At 36.5% G+C, this 22,827-nt stretch overlaps 1 protein-coding gene across 1 annotated transcript; it reads right to left on the reverse strand.

The window, feature by feature from the left end:
- Nucleotides 1-7,902: 7,902 nt before the first annotated feature.
- Nucleotides 7,903-8,908, reverse strand: LOC129568572 (uncharacterized). The gene is made up of 6 exons (XM_055446625.1): nt 8,779-8,908; nt 8,596-8,691; nt 8,425-8,529; nt 8,251-8,319; nt 8,049-8,123; nt 7,903-7,964 (listed from the first exon to the last, which is right to left on the reverse strand). The coding sequence occupies exons 1-6, from the start codon at nt 8,906-8,908 to the stop codon at nt 7,903-7,905; spliced, it is 537 nt and encodes a 178-aa protein (XP_055302600.1).
- Nucleotides 8,909-22,827: the final 13,919 nt, after the last annotated feature.

Here is a 22,827-nt window from a genome sequence, read left to right on the forward strand (position 1 = left end):
TGACAAATCATTTAAGAATTCTGTTCCAACAATTTGATTTGTGATTGATTCTAGATCCGTATTCTTTGTAGTTTCACACAAGTCTTCGATTTCGTAGTAAAATCCATCCTCTTCCAACTCGGGAAAATCCACATTGTTGAGAATAAATGAGACTTCAGAGGCGCTATCACATTCGCTATCAGAATCACTATTCAATACCGATTGGATACGAAAAAAAGGTGGGTTAGCGGGTGCTAGGTTGTTCCTGGGCCACTATTATTTTGATGAAATAAATCGAGTGGGAGTGATAAAATCCACCTGGGAGCCAATTTTGGGTACCTCCCGAACAAAAGTTCGATTTTTTGAAGGTTTTTCATAGGCTAGGTATCTTAGGGTACATCTGGGGTGGCTGAAAATTTAATGGTTCTCAAGTCTAACGAAAGACAAACGTTTGGTACTTACAGAATTTCATTTCCTATTCTGGGGTTTGAGCAATCGCGCTAACAAATTTTTGCGTACAGCGTACAGCGCACAGCGTACAGGGTACGACACACCCACATTAACATAGATAATTAACCACAGTATCGTGCTTTTTGGTATCGAAAATGGATAGAAAATGGTTTTTTGGGGTACCTAGGTTTTGGAGTGATTACAATACTTTTACTCACGACATGGTCGTGCGGAAAAGTAAAAAGACAAATTAAAATGTTCGAAACTCCTTGAAATGAGAAATTCTTTGTGAACGTTACTCTCTTTTGCAATGTTGAAGTGAAAAAGTACATATTTACATACAGTGCTTGTAGTACACTTGCTAGCACCAGTTGGTGTCTCCAAATAGGAACTGTGAAAAGTTGCTGTAACGTCGCGAAATACGTCGAAAATTTGCAAGTAGAATTGTGATAGGTCATCTTACTGTGTGCGAATTCATTCATTAGATTGTTTATTTGTTTTCGTATCAAGTATCATATATATACAAACTCAAAGGAGCCATATCATTTTTGTGTTTATGTAATTCAGCGACTACAGTTAGACGCACACCACATCAATTGGTGTCTAAAACTTAAAATGAACACAAGAGGGACACAGAAGATAGTCAGAATGAAAAAAGTCAATAAAATGGTACACATCATAGACTCCCCAAATGGCGTGTTAGAAAGAGATGGAGAATCCTTCTTCAGTTGCGGAAACCCAGACAGGGTATATCTCAGACAAAATAATACTGGTGGAGCAGAAATCGCGCGCCGCGCGGAATCAAACCTTTCTTTCATCTCAAAACTTATTAATTAAATTATTAAATTAATTACGAATAATATATACATTTCAAATCTATTGTTGAAGGCAGTTGATACAAATTCTTTTTAACTACATTTGCTTTTTTCAATCGATGAATAATAAATAACAGCCTTTAATTCTATCCGCTCTCGCTCCGAACAAGCAACTGACAATAAAATAAAACGAATTACATACGTAATCCAAACTTTTCCGCTCCGCAGCAATTTAGTTTACCTCCCGCTTAACGTTTAACCAAAATTTCAATGGAACCTTTTTTCATAGCATTTTTGACCTTAAAATATAACTATTTCGACCATTTAACATACAAAAGTGTCATTTTCGAACAAAATTTCAAAAATTTCAAGAAATGTTGATTTCGGACCAAATTTATGGGCAAGTAGGTGTTCGGTTGTTCACAGACTCCCATTATTTTTGCAAAAAAACATCAGTTTGCCTTGATCAAAACCCTCAAAAATGGCTTTTTCGGGTACTTCCCGTACAAAAGTGTCATTTTTCAAGGTTTTTCAGGTCCTCAGTCGGAGGCTTATGGTACGAGAAAAGTATTGGTTTTACTAGCCAAAATTTCATGACATCTCCTCTTTCAAACCACTAACGTCACACCAAACTTCAAAAAGCACATATCTGTGCACTAGGAAATATAGATGGGAACAAATCCTATCGATCAAGACCTATCTGCCTCCAAAAATACGTTGTTTACTATGAAAAATGTGCAAAATTGCGATGTGCGTATGGCGTCGTCCGCGTTCGCGTTTTTTGTTCGCCGATTATCTCAAAAAGTTGACAAGATAATTGAGATCTGTAAGAGCCAAAAGTTTTGGCATGTCGAGACAAAGCTTCGGATTGATTTTGAGCCCATTCTGATGTACCAATTTCGTACCTAAGCCTCCGACTGAGAACCTGAAAAACCTTGAAAAACGACACTTTTGTACGGGAAGTACCCGAAAAAAGCATTTTTCAGGGTTTCGATCGAGGCAAACTGCCATTTTTTTGCAAAAATAATGGGAGTCTGTGAACAACCGAATACCTACTTGCCCATAAATTTGGTCCAAAATCGACATTTCTTGAAATTTTCCTCGAAAAATAGACTTTTATATGAAAAATCACTCAGAAAGCCATTTTCAGGGTTTTGGTCAAAGCAAACTGATATTTTTTTGCAAAAATAATGGGAGCCTTCAAACAACTGAACACCTACTTGCCCATAAATTTGGTCCAAAATCAACATTTCTTGAAATTTTTGAAATTTTGTTCGAAAATGACACTTTTGTATGGAAAATGGTCGAAATAGTTATATTGTAAGGTAAAAAATGCTATGAAAAAAGGTTGCATTGAAATTTTGGTTAAACATTAAGCGGGAGGTAAACTAAATTGCTGCGGAGCGGAAAAGTTTGGATTACGTATGTAATTCGTTTTATTTTTAACAAATTTTAGATGATTTTATTGAATTATTTTTTCAGCATTTTAGATGGATTTGTCACTTTAAATAAACATTTGTCCATAGATGTTTTTGGAGTCTTTTAGACGAAATTGTCATTTTTTTAGACGATTTTGTTTTATTTTTGGACGTTTTTGTATTTAACCTTCCGTTATTCGGAGAAAAAGTAGGATAACGAAAACCCATAGTGTATGCTTATATTGGATGCACGTGATCTGGGCTGTGTTTATCTGGGGGGAAACTACTACTGCATCGTAATTCATTATAATGCAATCTAATACAGCCCAAACTCTAAATTTTTTTGGGCAATTCTAAACAATTCTAAACAATTTTAATCAATTCCGAATTTTGCTAATCATATTTGATGACGATTTGCTTCGGAAATCGCAACAACAGGATCATTTGATATCTCGAAGGAATGCACATTGAAGATTTTCACTTAAAAAACTCATAGGACTTTGTGAGATCTACCTCTTACACTGATTCCCATTTCAACTTAGTCTTCCACTTTGAAAATATTCCATGTATCATAATAAGGCTACAGAGACCTTTTGAAGTGGAAGTTTGAATTAGAAGTGAATCCTGTGCATGAACTGTATCTGACTAAGACCAATGTGCTCTGGAAGTTATGCATCTTTTTGAAGTGCTGTTTTTGCAATTTTGAAGCGAATCACCATCAAATTCAACTTGGAAAATTCGGAATTGATTAGAATTGTTCAGAATTGCACAGAATTGTTTGGAATTTGTGTTGTATTAGATTGCATTATAATGAATTACGATGCAGTAGTAGTTTCCCCCTTGATCTGTGTCTACTTTGATTCTAAATGCAATGAATGTACAGTACACCCGCAGTTTCACTGTTATTTTTTCTTAAAATACAACGGATTTTCCTTGAAAACTCGAGTTGAGTTTTCGTTTATTTGGCCCGGTTTCTTCGCTAGATTATATGGAAAATGCCTTCATACATCAAATGGTGCTTTGTATATGGAATGGTGAGAATGAAATTTAAAAATGAAATGGAGCTTAAATCTTACCTTTTGTTAGTGCTCCCTTTACTTTGGTACCAGCTCCGGAAGTGTTTGGCCTACCTTCAATTTGCTTCACGTTGAAAATTAAGAACGAATAAAGGAGAATTTGTTTAATAAAATATCGGGTAGAAAATACCTTACAAGAGTTTTTTTATAAATGACATGATCAAATTTCGGGATAATGAATCGCGTAATATATTTGTTTTGATTTTCCTTCGTTTTCGAAAAGTCAATTTGTATGAAAAATGAAAAAAAAATGCTCTTCATGTCATCAATCGACCCCAAAAAAAAAATACATAAAAAATGTTAAGTTACCATGAATTGGTCTCCCAAAACCGCAACCAGAATCGAACAAACTAAACGGAGGGGAAATATCGATTAAAACAAACCAGAATCGAACAAACTAAACGGAGGGGAAATATCGATTAAAACAAAATGTTTGACTGAAATCTCAAGTATTGTCATAAATAAAAATTAGAAACAAATCAAGGAAAAAAGAACTAAGAAGAGACTCACTCATCAATTGCTTAGACATGTTTCTAGTCGAATCACTTGAACAATAACTAAATTACCACGAATTCGGTGCCTCATTTATAGTCAAAAATTACACTGCAACATTTTTGAGTGTAAAGACTAATATTGAGTTGTGGCAATATAGAGGTTTCAACTATTTTAAGATGAATTTACACCAAAATTTGGGTAAAATGAGTTATTTATATGCGTATCTATGGGTGAGATTGAGAGTGGAGTATGTTTTTTCTTCGATTTATATTTTTGAAAAGGCGAGTATGTTTTCTGATGATTCTGTTGGCGTTAAAGTAGAGTATGTTGTAGTACCGTCTAGCCTCCGCGGTCTTCATGGTTTTCGCGCAACTGATAAAAGATAACAACATGGTGTCTCCGGCAAAGTTGTAGTACTCGAGGTCTTCTATAACTAAGCTGAAGACAGTTATCTCTTATCTCTTATCAGTTGCGCGCAAATCGCGCACAAAAAAAGCAAATTTTATATAAAACTTTTTTTTTCTTATCATTTTTCGCGCTTTTCGCGGAACTGATAAGAGATAAGAGATAACTGTCTTCAGCGATGTTATAGAAGACCTCCAGTGCTACAACTTTGCCGAAGACACCAAGTTGTTATCTCTTATCAGTTCCGCGGAAACCGTGAAGAACCGCGAGGACCCGCTAAAAACGAACATACTCGCTTTTAACCATTTTTAAGTCGACAGAAACTTGCTCTTCTCTTTCGTAACAAAGTCGATCAAACATACACTACTCTCAATCTCACCCATAGGTATGTCCAAACGACTACTGTTCATATACGCGCTAATACGTTGGCACGCACTGGTGCCGAGTCTGTGAATTTGTATGTATTGTATAAGTTGTTGAGTGCAAAATTTACAATACATGTAAATACACAGACTCGGTGCCAGTGCGTGCCTATGTATTGGCGCGTATATGAACAGTAGCCGTTTGGACATACGCATAGAAAATAACTCATTTTACCAAAATTTTGGTGTAAATTCATCTTAAAATAGTTGAAACCTCTATATTGCCACAACTCAATATTAGTCTTTACACTCAAAAATGTTGCAGTGTAGATGTTGTAAACGTGTCATCATTATTACACACGTAGGAAAACAAAATTCCTTGCGATTGAATTCTAAAACCAAATATTAAAAAAATTCTTCTTGAAAGATATTTAAAATTCTTCTTGAATTTATATTATGTCTATTTGCCTATTTTTCGATATTTGGAATGCACAAATGCAGATGTTTATTTCAGTGAATGAACTCGTGATGGAAAATATGGAAACCATGAGAAAAATAAATGTAAAATATTCTGATAGATAATAAGTTGTTTTCGAAATCAGCCAGCGCATGCATGCACCGCATTCAAGCGCTAATTCTAGCTTTTATGTCTATTTGCCTATTTTTTGAAGGTTCGAATGCACAGGTGCAGATATTTGTATAAAATAAACTCAATATTCACCTGGAATTTTTCATAACTAAAAACAACAAGCTTCAATGAAAATTTGTTGGCACGTTTGCATGGCAAGGTACTTGCTAGATTACAGCCTGATATTAGCAAATTTTCACTACATTACACCTTGAAGACTTTCAAGGTGTAATCTAGCAATTTTTTGCTATTTTGCACTTTACACCCTGATAAGGTGCAATGTAGCATTTTTTTGCTAGATTGCACCTTGAAAGTCTAATTTCAATTTATGTTATCACTGCGCATTATAAAAGTGATAAAGTAACGGTAATATTGTTTATTTGACTGAATTTCTTGTTGAAATGACCATTCAAACCGCTGCTATTAAACAATATCGACCTTACGTCATGTGATGATTTGATATGAACACATAATAAAGCAAAGCGTTTGTTAATCAATGCTTCATTTATTGAAACACTGCCCATGTTCATTCGTCAATATTTTCCAGCAATTCTGAATGGATATATTTGACTTTTATGAAGAATGGACATTTTTTAAACACAACAACAAGTAAAAAAACTTCAAATGCAATTTTTAAGCCATATATTGTAAATAGTGCATAGAAAGTCGGCCATTCCACACGAAATCAGGAGAGATGTTGCAATGTGAGGTCGCCGAATTAGCTGAAAATTGGCTTGGAGTCTTGTTTCCGATAGAAAAAGAGAAAACCAAAATCTCAGGCTTAAAAGTGGCCCGCCTTTCTGAGTTAACCCAGTGTGAATTTTTGGAAAAACTGAAAAAATCGAAAAAAAGGGTTTGCGCCAACTAAACTCTAACTGTGAAGTAGTTGACACATTGCCAAACCTATGGTACCGTTGGAAAGGAAATCGATGGGGCTACAAAATCCGCCTAGTAACTTATACTCTATGGCCTTATTGGAACCTCCAAAAATTGGTTCAAAGTATAAAATGTTAAATATCTCAAAATAGTGGGGTTTTTTGGCATGTTTTTTTGCGTCAAAAGATAGCCCATGTTACGCCGGGGTGTTTGATTGTTCACAGGCCCCCATTATTTTCGAAAATAAATAGGAGTTTTCTAACGTAAAATTATCGAATTACGCAAATTTAAGATACCTCCCATACAAAATGACCGTTTTTCAGAACAATTTCTACATAAAACGCTGAATTGAGCCCAAATGGTAAGCAAATTGATATATTTTCATTTGTTTCGCTGGAAAATAAGAGCCATTCACGATTGAATGCAGAATAGGGAATTTTTGAAGCAAAACAAGTGTTTTTATTGCGAGTTGAAAACATCCTCTGAAGCAGGGTCATTTTTCGACCTTTTAGACCCATCAGACAGGATTGAGATGAGTCTCAATCGATTTTCCGTCAAAAATTACGTGGACATAGAATCATGACAGCCCATTATAGGTGGGTTTTCTATGCCACAAATGTGATTTCGTAAGCAGATTTCGACCATTCGTTTGTTCTATGAAGAAAAGTCAGTTTCGGACCAAATTTATAGGTAAACCGATGTAGAAAAGGTCGTTTTTTCATGTATTTTGACGAAAAAATAGCAATTTTCTCATATCAAAATGTCGTAAGAGGCCATTTTCGGCCATTTTTCCCACAAAAACGCTGAAAAATGACATATGATTCACCTGCCGAGGCCAAATACAAAAAATTGAATGGTTGTTACACGGAATTTTATTTTCCCATCTGAAGCGGCGTAACATGGGCTATCTTTTGACGGCCAAAAAAACCCCACTATTTTGAGATATTTAACATTTTATACTTTGAACCCATTTTTGGAGGTTCCAATGGGGCCATAGAGTATAGGTTACTAGGCGGATTTTGTAGCCCCATCGATTCCCTTTCCAACGGTACCATAGGTTTGGCAATGTGTCAACTACTTCACAGTTAGATTTTAGTTGGCGCAAACCCTTTTTTTCGATTTTTTCAGTTTTTCCAAAAATTCACACTGGGTGAACTCAGACATGTGGGTCACTTACAGGCCTGAGATTTTGGTTTTCTCTTTTTCTATCGGAAACAAGACTCCAAGCCAATTTTCAGCCAATTCGGCGACCTCACATTACAACTCTTCCCTGACTTTGTGTGGAATGGCCGAAGTAGATTATACACATTTAAAAACAAGGTATGAGTTTAGTTTTGTGACTTTTTTGCTTCTTGGCTGGCAATTCAATCTGCTCTAGCTCCTCAATTGCAGTTCGTTTCAAACCAACTCGCCCGGAACCGTCCAATATTTGCGGGTCAATCGAGGAAGTTTTTCGACGGCTTTGCATTTTTCCACCAAAAATTAATTTTATCTCTTTTTTAAAAAATTGAAAACGTTTGAAAACCAAAAAAAGTATAATATACCTTTTGTATTGGTGTCAGCATTCGCTTCTGTTGCTACAGATGTATTCAAGCGTTGAGACCGTCGCCCGGGTATGACTGAAATGTTTTGGAGATTGTAAAAATGTCACTCTTAACAAAAAAAAAACAGAACAATCGGATTCATTTTTATTCAATTGAAAAAAAAATGAGAGAGAATTCAAAACAAATTTTTTTTGTATTGTACCGTTTGTTTTGGTGTCAGCATTTCTTTCTGTTATTGTCTCCAATCGTTCAGACCGTCGTACAGGCATCACTGAAATGTATTGATGGTTGCAAAAATTTCACAAGCAAAAAATTCGAATACATAAGGATTGACATCATAAAATGATTTCAAACAATTTTTCATGTTTATTCCTACCTTGTCGCACGTTCTTGTCGAAGCTTGGGTTGCTCGTTTCATCTCCTGTTACTGTTTCTGTCGTTGTTGAATTCAATTGTTCAGGCTGACATGCAAGTACTGGAACTAAAATGGTTATTAGAACTTGTTCTCAAATAAATGTCATGATGTTCAATAAAAAAATATTATTACCTTCCGATAACGGGACTGGAGCAGAACGAACGATTTTATTTGCGTTCGCATTCGCATTTCTTGTTGTGTCATCATCTACATCGTCTGGTGTCGTCACTGCTAAAATCAAACAATTGTGGAAGGTCAGTTTAATAACGATATCAAATAACAGTTTATACTAAAACATGAACGATTGCAAGCTACCTTCCAATGAACGATCTGAATCCGAAGAAACACTATCGTTTGCATTCGCATTTGCAGTTGTTCCATCGTCTGCAGAAATAAATAAACAAATTAATACAGTGAAATCAAAGGGCCGATTTTTATGCTTCATTTTCTGTTCCGATTGTTGCCGGTGTTGTGTTCATAATTTGCGAACGACGTTGAATCACTGCTAAAATGAAACCATTGTGAAAGGTCAGTTTAATAACGATATCAAACAACAGTTCACACTAAAACATGAACGACAGCGAATTACCTTCCAATGAACGATCTGGACCCGAAGGAACACTATCGTTTGCATTCACGTCTGTATTTGTGCCATCTGTGGAAATGAACAAAAATAAAAAGAATTATGGTTAGAATTATGATTGGTAATCCCGAACTTTTCCGTACCGTTGGCCTGCGTTGTCCGTAGGTACTTTTGGTTATTTTTTGTGAATTTTCTTGAAATAAAGGCAGTGAAAATATAATAATAAAAATAAAGTGAAAAATCGGTCACTTTAACTAAAAAATCAAACTTTTGCAAATGCGATCAATATGAAACTTTCAGAATCTTATTATTTCTCCAAAACATGAAATCCCAGAGAATTTGAAGCCAATCGGAGTCGATTTACGGGTACCTCCCATACAAAAGTGTCAATTTTTTGAGGTTTTTCTTAGGGCAAGTACTCCAGGATCAAATCGAAAATGGCTCATCTTCGAACCTAAACTAAGTTTTTTGAATACAAAACTTTTGGCATTTCCAGATTTTGATTATCTCAATTATTTTTTGAGTTATCGTGTTAACAAACACCAACACCAACGACGACAACAACGACGACGACGACAACGACAACGACAACGACGACGACGACGGCACACGAACGGAAAAGTGTCTCAAAAAGTGGTTTTCTACGCGTTTCATGAGTTTTTATGATGATCTAAACCAATTTTGCGAAAAAAGTTTTCGGGACCAATTCCTATACTTTCCCTTGACACTGTGTGTACGGAAAAGTAATAACGAATAACTTTTTTGAAAGAAAAAGAGAGACAATTGTTTTACCTTGACGGTCTTCTGTCTCGAAAACAAAATTCGGTCGTTGGTTATTTTCGACAGCACGTCGAAAAACCTCCAATATTTCAAGCCACTCATCGAACTCCTTTTGCGATTTTTCAGCCAAAACTTCACAAATTTTCTTCGTTTCAATTGAAGCCTTGTTGAATTTTTCGGTCGATGTCAAATTTCGCTTGCGTTTTTCAGTATCCCCCGTCACCACGTCCGCTGTCGTTGGCTTTGAAGTTGCATAAGCAAATTCGCTCATGAATTGAGCTCGTTCACGTAACCAATGTTGACTACACAATGATGATTTGTAAGGGGATTCTTTGTAGTGATTTAAAAATGCAATGATGTGTGCGCAAGGAAGATTCATTATTCGAAAAAATGTGCAAGAACATTCTTCTTCTGAAACGGTAATGTCCACTCCGTTTTGAACACATTCCGCATCAAGAAGACCAATTCGTGTAAACTGCACTTGATCTGCTTTCATGGATTGCAGCTTATATTTGTCGAACGCGTACTTTGTCGGCAGTTTAGCGTATTGGTTGTCATAATCTCACGGCTGTAGCCAGCACAAATTTCTTGGATGAGCGGAGAGAATTTTTGGGTGAGCGCAGCAAAATTTGATGATTATGAAAATGTCATTAATTTTGAAAATCGATTCTGTCTAGTGTAAAAGCCACAAATAATCAAATAATGTATAAAATGTGATTTTATAGAGATCCCAGCCCCTTGGAATTTTATTCCTTTTATTCCAAAAACGCTTCATTCACAGATTCACACTATATCACGGTGAAACACGTGATTTGTAATTTCTAGCGAATCGTCAGGATTCTTAATCCCATCAGATTCAATTTAGTGTCTGTAATAATTTGAAATTGTTATTCGTATTGTATTGCTTGAACTTTATAATATGCCACGTCAGAACTAACATATCAATTTAAGACAACGGCTTACACTGTGTTGATGTTGTCAATTTGATGCAGAAATTTTTCTTGAAAAACCAATACACACCACAGCCATTGTAAATTAGTTATTATCAATAGGAAAATAACTCAAACGATTCGCTAGAAATTACGTATCTACAGAAATATAGATTTTCAGTATTCAGTTAGAAAATCGTACTATAATTAGAGAAATTAGGACATTTTTCAATATAGTTGACCAATTACTTTTGCATTGATGTGGTCAAAATGTTTTCACTTTAATCATCATATTTGGCTTCAGTTATGTTGGTTAAGTGTAAGAAAAATATAATTTGTGTAATTTTGAAATGAAAAAAAATTATTTGCGAGCGGAGGGAGCAAAATTTTTCAGAGGATTCTTAATTACAGCGAAAACTATAGCTAAAATAATTTTGGGAGTCGAGCATTTTTAGGTGAGCTCAAATAATTTTTGGGACCCAAGCGTATGGCTGAATACGGCCGTGCATAATCTGTGTAAAGGTGTCAACGGACAAGCACCTTGTCCGTCCGTCCGTCCGTTCAGGGCTCTTGAAAATTTTCTTGTCCGTCCCTCTGTCCGTTCAGCTCCGGTCGGACGGACGGACGGACAAGAAAATTTCCGAGGGTCCTGAACGGTACAGATTTACAGGCAATAACATATTATTGACTATACTTAATAACATAATAATAACGGCCTATATATTGGTCCAACATAACATAATAATAACATTATTAAGATTCACGACAAACCAGTGACTTCGGCGCGTTCCTTTTCGAATTTTGCCTTCGCTTCTTTCAGCTCGGCTTCTTTTTTCGATAGGTTTTCCGACAAACTAGTGACTTCGGCGCGTTCCTTTTCGAATTTTGCCTTCGCTTCTTTCAGCTCGGCATCACTTGCAGCCAATTTTGACGATAAACCAGCGCCTTCGGTCTGTGCTTCTTTCAGCTCGGCATCCTTTTCCCCCAATTTTGACGACAAACTTTTGACTTCGTTCTGTGCATCTTTCAGCTCGGCTTGAATTTGCACCAATTTGTGCGACAAACGTTCGAATTTAGCGCGTTCTTCTTCGAGTTCAGCGTTGGACGATTGCGATGGCACAGACTGTGTCTGTGCAGCAAGGCTTTTTCGAGCGGCTCGCATCAAATTATTGGAAATTGACGCCACGTTAACCTTCGGTTTGGTCGTTTTTTCTTTAACGTATTCGGCAAATTTAATCGTGCTCTTCGTTTCCGGTTAACATGCTAGGGGAAACAGTGCAAATGAAGGCAGTCTTACAATTCCCAAGAATTGGCTCCTTCAGAATTTTGCACAGGTTGCCAGACGCTGTACCGTTCTGCACCATCATTGACAGATGGAACAAGCTCGACCGTGTCTCGTTCCCCTCTGCTTGCTGATATTTTGTTTTGCCAGCGTCATGCGGTTCGGAGCCGGCCAAATCGACGAAGTTCAGCACACTTACTAGTGACTTCCCTCCCTCCAATCCATTCGCATCAATCTTCGTCGATTCCAATTTGATTTGCAAGATCGCATGTGATCTGCTTGAATGGTCATTGCACATCGTCGCTTTTATTGTGCGCTGTTCATCGCCGTCTTCCTTTGATTGTAGGAGGGCACTAGCATCGCTGACAGTTTTTTCTGTGCTCTCAATCTGTCCCAAATGAAACGATGTGGTCTTACCACCATCGAGAAGATCGCGCAACCTTTCACCATACACTTCGATGTATTTCATGCTAATATTTCGTGGCTCTCTTCCCTTTCTGCTCCTTGATGGTGAACGTCCTTCCTTACAGTTTTGGTTCAGTTTGATCTCCCAATCTGACCATCCGTCTTCCTGAGGTTGAGGTGGTCGCCCTTGCGTCTTCTTTTCGTCGTTCTCAAACTTGTAACATAGCAGTATATGATGCGGGCCCTCGCAATATGGGCAATCAGCTCTGCTACATTCTCCTACCTGGTGCTTAAGTGATTTGATCAAATGAATGGGTGGCAATAATCGTGGCCCGCCAATCTCCCATAAAATAAAACCGAAACATAAAGCTGGTTTGAAATAAAAGTGAAACAAAGAACGCATGTAAAATAAAACTGCAACATGCGCGGAGTCAAAATAAAAGTGAAACATAGCTACGTTGCTCGTTGTTTCTCTTTTATTTTCACTCTGTGCATGATTCATTTTTATTTTAAACGCCTTTATGTTTCTCTATTATGTTACCATTCAACATGTTTCTCCTTTATTTTAAAAACTGCTTATCAGTGATAACAAACTGATAAGGAATGCGAATTTCGATGTGGCGATAACACCAATAGATTGGGCACATGAAATACTGTTCTAGAATCGAGAAAAAAAAATTAACTTTTTTTTCGAATTTTGCCTGTTTCGGATCGTCTACATGGGAAGTTTGTATGAAAACCTCGGAGCACCGCTGCTATTGCATTGGCTTCTATGGCCAAATGTACACTGTCAAAACTTTTCAACATTTTTGTGTTGGTATTTCTGGTAATATACGGAATTCACGGTAATCCGTGAATTTCATAGTATATTGCCGGCAGACGTGTGCAAGGGGGGGTATTCCGGTTTTACCCCCCTCTAGGATTCCAAAATGTGGACCCCCCCCAGCGATGTTGAAAAATTTACACTAGATAGATCGATTTTCAAAAGTGAGGACCTTTTTTTAGGTCTTCACTTGTTTTTGGACACCCATTGGCAAAATGTTAGACCCCCATTGTGGAATTTTGACTGTTTTACACTAGATAGAATCGATTTTCAAAAGTGAGGACCTTTCTTTTTTTTAAGGTCTTCACTTGTTTTTGGACACCCATTGGCAAAATTTTAGACCCCCATTGTGGAATTTTGACTGTTTTACACTAGATAGAATCGATTTTCAAAAGTGAGGACCTTTTTTTTTTTTTTTTAGTCCTCACTTTTTTCGGAGACTGGTTTTACACTAGATAGAATCGATTTCCAAACCCCCCCCCCCCCTGGCAAAATCATTTTACCCCCCCCCTAGAATTTTTGACCTTGCACACGTCTGATTGCCGGATCTCCGTTAGAATACACACACAGCACGTCTGCGTTGACAGTTCAATTTTGACGGACGAAATTGTCAAACAAGCAAATCATGAATTCAAATGGAAGCAGTATTCAATCGAAACAAAGGGCCTATTTGATGGTCTGATGGATTTCTCATGGATTTCATTGGGCGGAATGTCAATTGGCATCGTTGGTCACGGCATTCTACTGCATCAAAATAAGATTGAACGCATTTTCAACCATCATCGAATCGTTTGGTTTCAGCCCAAATCTGACAAAAGGCGGTGGTGTGACGATAAATCTGGCGGATTCACCACCAAATTTACCAGCTACACCACCACGCAGACGCCCAAATACACCGCATCCGAAAGCCAGAAACAAGCCAACACCAGCAATCGACGAATATTGGACAGAGACGGAGCTGAACTAGCAAAAGAAAAGCATGACTTTCACTTCAAATGCACTTCTTTCATTTTTTAAAAATTATTTCATTTTAATAAATTTTTGTTGTTGTCTTTACAAGTCGCCGGCCGGACCATCCAAATCTTGGGCTGCCACCAACAAGACCTGAACGGACCCGACCGAAAAAGAAATAAAAATCAAATTATTTAATCAGCAGCAGCAATATGGCATCAATCTTATCAAACGGACCAATCAGATCATGCATTGCCTGAACAGACCCGATCTGTGGGACTATATTTAAGAAAATAAATTTAATTCAACAGTAGATAATAAGAATAACAAAAAAAAGCGATTAAATTCAAGAAAATAGATTTTAAGCAAAAAATATCCCATCCTAAGGCAATGATTACCCACACACGCTGAATAAGTCAAGCAAAAAGCATTTTCAAAGCAAAAACAAAAACAAAAAAAAAACGTTCAAGCAATGTCATTCAATTCTAAAATTTCATCGGGCGCCACATCAATTCAAATTTCAAGCGCCATACCATTTTAACCACCGGGCGCCACATATCAATCAAATTTCATGTACTGCGCCACTAGGCGCCACACAAAAATCAAATTTCATGTACTGCGCCACCAGGCGCCATGTAAATCCAATTTCATGTGAACATTCTAACGCAAGCCAATAGCACTCAAGTTTCACACTCGATCGAATTACTCGTGTGAATTCATGACCTAGGTCAATCAAGGAAAAAACACTCGGGGTTCTGTTTCTCGTTTCGAGTTATTCTTTTATTATTGTCACTCGTATACAATTGTCAATTTTTCGCGTGGCCAAAATTCAATTGAGCCGAGCCGACGTTTACGCGGATTAGTTTCAGCAGAAATGCGGTCGTCAATGCGTTCCAACACGACTGAACATTCGCGTAATTGCACCGTTCTGCGCAATAATGGCCTTTCAATGGGTCCGGGCAAGCGTTCAAATGCGGAGGCTGAAACGAGAGATACAAAAAAAAAATTAATAATAAGAAGTAAATCAAAACATAAATAAATTCTTTTTCAAAAAAAAAAACTTACTTAGTCGAATCGACTCACGCGCGACGGCGGCGCTCGTTCGCTGTGGCCGCATTGGTGGAGTGACATCGCCTAAAATAAAAGAAAAAAAATGAATCTAGAACTAGAATGCATACTTGAATAGCTAGATTTGAATAGCTAGCATCGAATAGCTCGAGTAGCTAAAATAAGATGCATATTTGCGATAAATTTAAGCAAAAAACCGACGAAAAAAGGATAAACATGAAACAAACAAAAAATAGATAAAAAAAGCAGTTAAATGCGGGGGGAGAGATGTGGCAGCTATTCTCCACATCGCTTCTTGCCAACAGATGGCGCTCGATCCACTGGAATACTTCCAATGGATCGAGACTCCGAATAGCCCGACTGACGTTTACCTGTCAGTCGGGCTACCGCAATGTTCATATCATTAAGTAGAGTAAGATTGTAATTCAAATTCATTCGTGTTTGAATAAAGAAGCCGTTCGGTTGCCTAAATAGTGCTACAATAACTATAATATTATATTAAAACATATTATTAAGATGGATTTATTAACTCAATTAATAACATATTATTATGATACAATCTTAATAACGCTTTTTTCGCGCATTTTTTTCGCCGGAGCACTGACAAATTGTTTTATGAATTTTTGCACTGTTGCAATGAAATTAAAATGACTCTTTGAAACGGAATTATCATGTATTGAACTTAACCATTAAGTTTAGGAAATCACCAGTCCCGACCTTGAAAGGATCCATTTACCATATTTTGTCTGCATTGTTATAGGTGTGTACACAGTACAGTGCTTTTTTTCTCTCCAGCTAGGGAATAGAATGGGCGAAAGAAGCGTTATTAAGATTGCATCTTAATAATATGTTATTAATTGAGTTAATAAATCCATCTTAATAATATGTTATTATTATAGTTAATAAAACGTTATTACCGCCGAATCTTAGGATTTATTAAGATAACACTCGATATAACGCATAACATATTATGTTATTATTATGCTGAATCTTATGCCCGTTGTAAGTGGTTCGGATTTATGCCCGTTGTAAGTGGTTCGGATTTAATTAAATCCAAAAATTTAATTTTCAACTTTGCGAAAACGGCCAAAAAATGAAAGCGAATAAGTCAAAGCATAAAATTTGGTCGAAAACAAGAAAAATTGATCTTATCAGTACACTCGATATGCGTTATGGGGCTTTGAAATCGTGATTTTCCCGAATTTCGTTAAATCCTTAAGATTTAACTTTCAAATGCGGAATTTAAGCATTTTTCACGCAAAACCATGTTGCAAATAAGTCAAAAATTGTTGGAAATGACCAAAAAATTCTAAATCAGCAAAAAACCCAACCACTTTGTACGTTTTTTGATTCCAAATATGCAAAAATATCATTTTTCGTATATTCTCAACATTTAATTTTCAAATGCGTGATTTAAGAATTTTTCACGTTAAACAGTGGGTCAAATAAGACAAAAAATGTGGGAAATGGTCCAAAAAATCTAAATCAGTAATAAAAAAGCAAGCACTTTTGACCATTTTTGGGTTGAAATAGGCAAGAATATCAGTTTACGGAAACCCTCAGTATTTCACTTTCACATTACACAGTGCAACACATGGATGAGGGACTCACTTTAACCAATCGCTTCTGAAAGTACTTACCAAAACTAGATATTCTGCATCATTAGTTTTGCCAACTTACATCATATCGACCATTCCACACGAAATCGACCAAGAATTGGATCGACCCTCTCCGAATTGACTGAAAATTTGCTTGGAGTCTTGTTCTCGGTAGAAAATGAGAAAACCAAAATCTTAGGCCTGTAAGTGGCCTACATTTTTGAGTTCACCCAGTGTAAATCTTTCGAAAAATTCAAAAAATCGAAAAAAAGGGTTTGCGCCAACTGAAAACTAACTAAGAAGTAGTTGACACATTACCAAACCATTGGTACCGTTGGAAAGATAATTGATGGCGCTACAAAAATTGCGAAGTTACCTACCCACTTTGACCCCATTGGGGCCTCCAAAAATGGAATCAAAGTACTAAAAGTGAAATATCTCAAAAGAGTGGTGTTTTTTTTTACATGTTTTTTTGCGTTTTTTTGCGCTTATTTCGCGCCGCTTCAGATGGAAAAATAAAATTTCGTGTATAACCCCCATTCAGTTCGTGTATTTGGCCTCGGCAAGTGAATCATATATCATTTTTCACCGTTTTTATGGGGAAAATGATCGAAAATGGCTTCTTATGACATTTTGATCTGAGAAAACTGCTATTTTTTCGTCAAAATATATGAAAAAACGACCTTTTCCACATCGTTTTACCTATAAATTTGGTCTGAAATCGACATTTCTCCATAAAACAAGCGAATGGTCAAAATCGTGAAAAAAAACATGCCAATATTTTTGACTGGAGTACCAAAACATTCCTAAAGAGACCAAGTTGTATCTCTTATCATTTCCGTGAGGACCGTTAAAAACTGAAAACTTTATTTTGAAGCAGAGAGATCCTATAGAAAACATACATTCCTTTCAGAAATATAAATCGAGAAAAGAAACATACATTATTTCACATCTCACGTCTCACGAACAAATGTTTTCTCCATAATTATACGAATTTATATGTATGTTCATAAATATACTACTATGTATACTAAATATACTTTATTTTGGTTATTTTACTGTTTGCGTGTATCAATTCAGCTTCAGATCGGCGCATTAATCGTTATTGAGTCATATGCATATAGATTATAAACTCGCTATTAGTGTTCTCATCGGGGCCGAATTTTCGACCCGACAACCGACCGACAATCAGCTATGCTCACCGATAACCGACCGATACCCGACATTGTCGGTCGGGATCTTTTCGGAGGCTCGGATTTATTCGGGGTTTCGGGGATAATTCGGTGTTTCGGTGAATTTTTGAGTCAACTTTATCGACATTTTGTCCAAAAATACATTATTTTTCCGGATCGGTATGTTGAAAAGAGTGTTTTAGTTTTACATTTTCTACCAAAAAATGAATAATCTCCGAGTTATGGTCGAAAAATTGGAAGAATCGTCAATTTTTTCGACATTTTGCCACATAGTAACTATCAAATGTGAATTTTTACCCGACTAACCGATTCACCGACAACACCCCGAGAAATCCACCCCGACGAGCCTATTCCGACTTCCGACCGACACCCCGACATTGTCGGTCGGTGGTCGGTCGGGAGTCGGTCGGTAGTTGGGTGTCGGTCGGACTTGAGAACACTACTCGCTATATAACAGTGTTCTCAACGGGCTCGAAAATTGCGCCCGAGTCCGTCCGAAGTCCGAGCATTTGTGATCGAGACCGCCCGCTTCCCGACCGAGCAACGCCCGATCGGGCCGATAGATATTTTTTTTCTGAGAAAAAAGTGGGAAAAGCATGATGTTTTGATTTTTTTTTTTCAACGTTTTTTATTAAAAAAACTAGAAAAAATTGCTTTTTCTGTATAATTTTGTGTGACCGAAGGACGACGGGTCATATATCTAAACCGAGGCTGACCGATATCCGACGAAACTTCGATCGGGCAGGTCCGACCGTCGGTCGGCTTGTATCATCGATCGGGCTTGCGAACTCTGCTATATAAAGCTGATTATTGGGGTGTCGGATTTTTTCGGGACTTCGGAGATGATTCGGTCAGTCGGGCGGTTCTCGGGGTTTCGGTATATTTTCGAGTAAGAAAAAAAACTGATTCAAATTTGCTTCTAATAAGGTTGAGTTATATTGGGATTCACTGAAATTTGGTTGAGTGCAAGTGCTCGGCTATAAAATGATACGTATTTCAGTGAAATAATTTTATCGTATTTGTTTTATCATGTAAATTTTTTTTATTATAGGCTTTTGCAGCCCAATTGCATTAGAAATTATTCAATTTAATGTTTTTGTATTCGAGTGAAAAGAAATTTTATATCTTATCGCAATAGATGTCAGTTAAAAGGCCAGTTGGCCAGCTATTATTGACAGAATCCAAAGGGAAAATGTCACAGTAACATTTTACTCCAAAAAAAACGAAACGTAAGTCTTTTTTATTAGACTTAAATTTTAAAACTTCAGTGAATGAAAGTCCAAACTTTTTTTTATATATACATTGTATACAAATTATTTGAATTTTCACTGAAATATTTATTGTATTTATCTTTATTCTGCCAGAAATGTGTTGAATGTCAAAAATTTGACTCCAATTGCTTCATCTGCTCCAATTATGAAGTCACATTTCAACAAGAATATGGCGTTCACGAAAAATGTTCGTGAAGTGCATATAATACTCGAAAGTCTGGCGAAAAAGTCGTTGCGCTCAGCTACGATGTCAAAAACGTTGAATGACATATTGGGATCCGTTCAAACACAACAGCCAAAGTAACAGCTCAAAGTCCAACCGGTTGCAGTTCAACAAAAACCAGCGCAATCATTGGCATACAATTTACGATAAAATTCCGCTGTTGCCGATGGATTGAAATTGGCTGAAAAATCAAATGATGTATACAACTAATCAGTGATTAGTGTCACGGATAAATTTTTATTGTTCACGGATAAGTTGTATTTTTTCACGGATACGGATGAAAAACTCATCCGTATTCGTGAGCACACTTTCACGGATACGGATAAAAATCTTATCCGTGAATCTCACGGATACGGATAAAGTCGTATCCGTGGAAGTCATGGCAGTGAGACAAAAAATATTCATAACCCTGCATTCCTCATGGTTTAGTCAGAAAATGCGATTGACATAAATCATAGAACAATCAAATCCATGGTTTAAAAGTGTCAAAAACTTGTCTAATTTGGAAACCAAATAATTTTTTTTGTCAAATTTATGTTTTTGCACACATTTTTGTTTATAACTTTACAATCACACTACATAGACAAACATTGCCAAGGACAAAAATAAAGAGAGAACATTGACGAATAAAAATTCTCTTCAAAGCAATGTGATCCGATGTACAGTTTACGTTCTAGAGGCGTTGAAATGTTGCCCGTCTAGAGGCGCTTGTATGCATTAGAGGGTTAAAGGACATTTGATGTATCACATGCGAATCCACACTAGCGAGAAGTCATTGCGATGTGAAACCTGCTCGGAGTGCTTCTCGCAGAAGACTGGTCTTAGTCAGCACAAGAAGATTCACAAGTAGCTGTCTGCTGCCAAGGAATTGCACTTGAAATCGATCACAGCGTAGACACAACTTTTGCTTTCCAATTTTAATTAATAAAAACAGAAATAGAATAGTGTATCATGGTCTTTTTATTTCAATTGAAATTATTTACCAAAATGAATGATGACAAATTGGTTTATTATGAAACTGATGTTAATGATTCGTTTTTAGCTGTCAATCGTTGGAGGGAAATGTTCTAGTGTTAGTAGTAAAGTACAATTAAATGGTGATACTCCTTCTCTTCACTTTTTCACCCCAAACAGAAATTCAATTTTATGCCACATACTAAATTGACGCAATTAGAGAAATTAATTTCTTCGATATCGAATAATGGCAATGATATACATGTAGATAAAACCTTTTTTCAATCAAATTCAACCGAAGCTGAGAATAACTAAAAAAAGCGTGGAAAATGTTTGACAAAAATACTCAATTACACGGAAATTGTTTTCGAAACGTTTGCCAAATTACCGTCTAGACGAATAAATGGGACATTTCGAAGTACATTCAGTCAGAATTAATTGCAATTTTTATATCTTCGAAAAGATTGACTTTCAGTCGGAATTAATTGCTCAAGTTTGATTTTTAACTCAATGTTGAGTTGATACTGGTGTCAGTTATCAACTTGATATCAATTCGAGAAGAAGTAAATAACATTTTGTCTCCCAGAGAATCAAGTTTAAACTATTTGAGCTACACGCTCTTTCAATATCATATCATACCTTTTCTTGTCCAGCGATAATGAGACTATTTTGTGAAACCCGACGGGTGTTTAGTCTTCTTGGATTGAATTTACATGATTCACATACAACTTCCATCAAAAATGTGTGCTATAAAAACACAGTGTTGATTTGTGTCGCGTTGATGCCAGCGTCAACTCTCAGTTACTTATTGTACGGTTCAAAGGATGTGAACGAATTTTTTGAATGTGCTTATGTGTTTGTGAGCTCATTAACGGTAACCGGTTGCTTTGTGGCCCTTTGGTGGGAAGAACATAATCTTTTCAAATTTATCGGCGATATTGAGGCTATGACATCAAAAAGTAAAATTACTGTATTTGAATTCTAATGCAAATTATCGTAGTTTAGTCTGAAGACGTAAATTGGAAAACTTTATTGATCCGAGAAAATGAAGTAATATAGTGAGAAAATTCAGTCACTTTCCATGTTTTTAAGGAATGGATTTACCGCTAGTTCAGCCGTCATACATTGGAATCATGTCGAAGCTTGAACACCGGGTGAAAATGATATCCGCAGTCATGTTCAAGAGATTTGTTCCATATTTGGCAATGATTAGTGCCATCGAAACAATTTGGAGCCAGATTTATGGGGAAAATCCAATTTGGCAGTTGATTTACCATGTGTCGTAAGTAATGCGAGAAAGTTTAGAAAATTTAAGTGAAATATTTTTAGAAAAAAGTATTGAACTCGTCTTTCCTATCGAAATAGGTTGCCTTTTGATTGGAAGAAACCTTTACCATACCTCCTACTAATGATTAGTCAGATATGTTCCGCATTTTTTGTTCAAGCCGTTTATATTGCAACATCTTCGCTCTATGCGGGTGTTTGCTTCATTTCATCGGCATTTAATGTGGATATTCGCATACATTTACGTCATATAAATCGCATTGCTATTGCTAAGAAACGGGTTGGTCCCAGATTAAAGACTGACACAAGAAGAAAACTGTTCCGACGGACTGAAAGTAAGAGAAGAATTGACCAACAGGTTGAAATGAGACGAAAATTGCTTGAAATAATTGAATTTCACGCAAATTCCAGGCAGTGGGTATTATTTGCAGTAGAATATATCCATTTTAATCCAGCCAATAATCGATTTTATTCCTTTTCTTTTCCTTTCGTTCTGTTTTTTTATCTTTTATTTTCGTTGTTCAAAAACCCTAAAATTCCAGAATTCCCACTGACTTCTACGGCCACATAATTTTCATAAATTTGACTGGTTCGATGATCATTAACAGTTTAATGTTGATGCAGATAACTGTTGTAAGATTTCATTCAATTATCATTTCGAGTCAAGAACAAATCTGAATAATTTAACAATTCTTTTTGCTCCTGTCGTTCATTGAAATCAGCTGACAGGATCGGACCTACAGTTGGAAATCGCTCGACCAATTGCAAATTGGATGATATTTAGTGGATGGATATTCATATTTTGTTACTTTGGTCAAAGGGTCACAAATGAGGGCGAATCAGTTGGCAACAGAGTTTATCAATGTCAGTGGTATTTATTTCCGATTGAAGTGCGAAAAAAACTGCCACTCATGTTGGCCATCACACAAAGTCCCATACACATGCAAGGATTTTTTAACATTCAATGCTCTTTGAATCATTTTACCAAGGTATTTTTATAGCCACACTTGATCAAATTTT

This window comes from Sitodiplosis mosellana, unplaced genomic scaffold (genome assembly GCF_009176505.1).
Source record: "Sitodiplosis mosellana isolate CC-2019 unplaced genomic scaffold, AAFC_SMos_1.0 Smas_scaffold_20, whole genome shotgun sequence".
Classification (NCBI taxonomy): domain Eukaryota; kingdom Metazoa; phylum Arthropoda; class Insecta; order Diptera; family Cecidomyiidae; genus Sitodiplosis; species Sitodiplosis mosellana.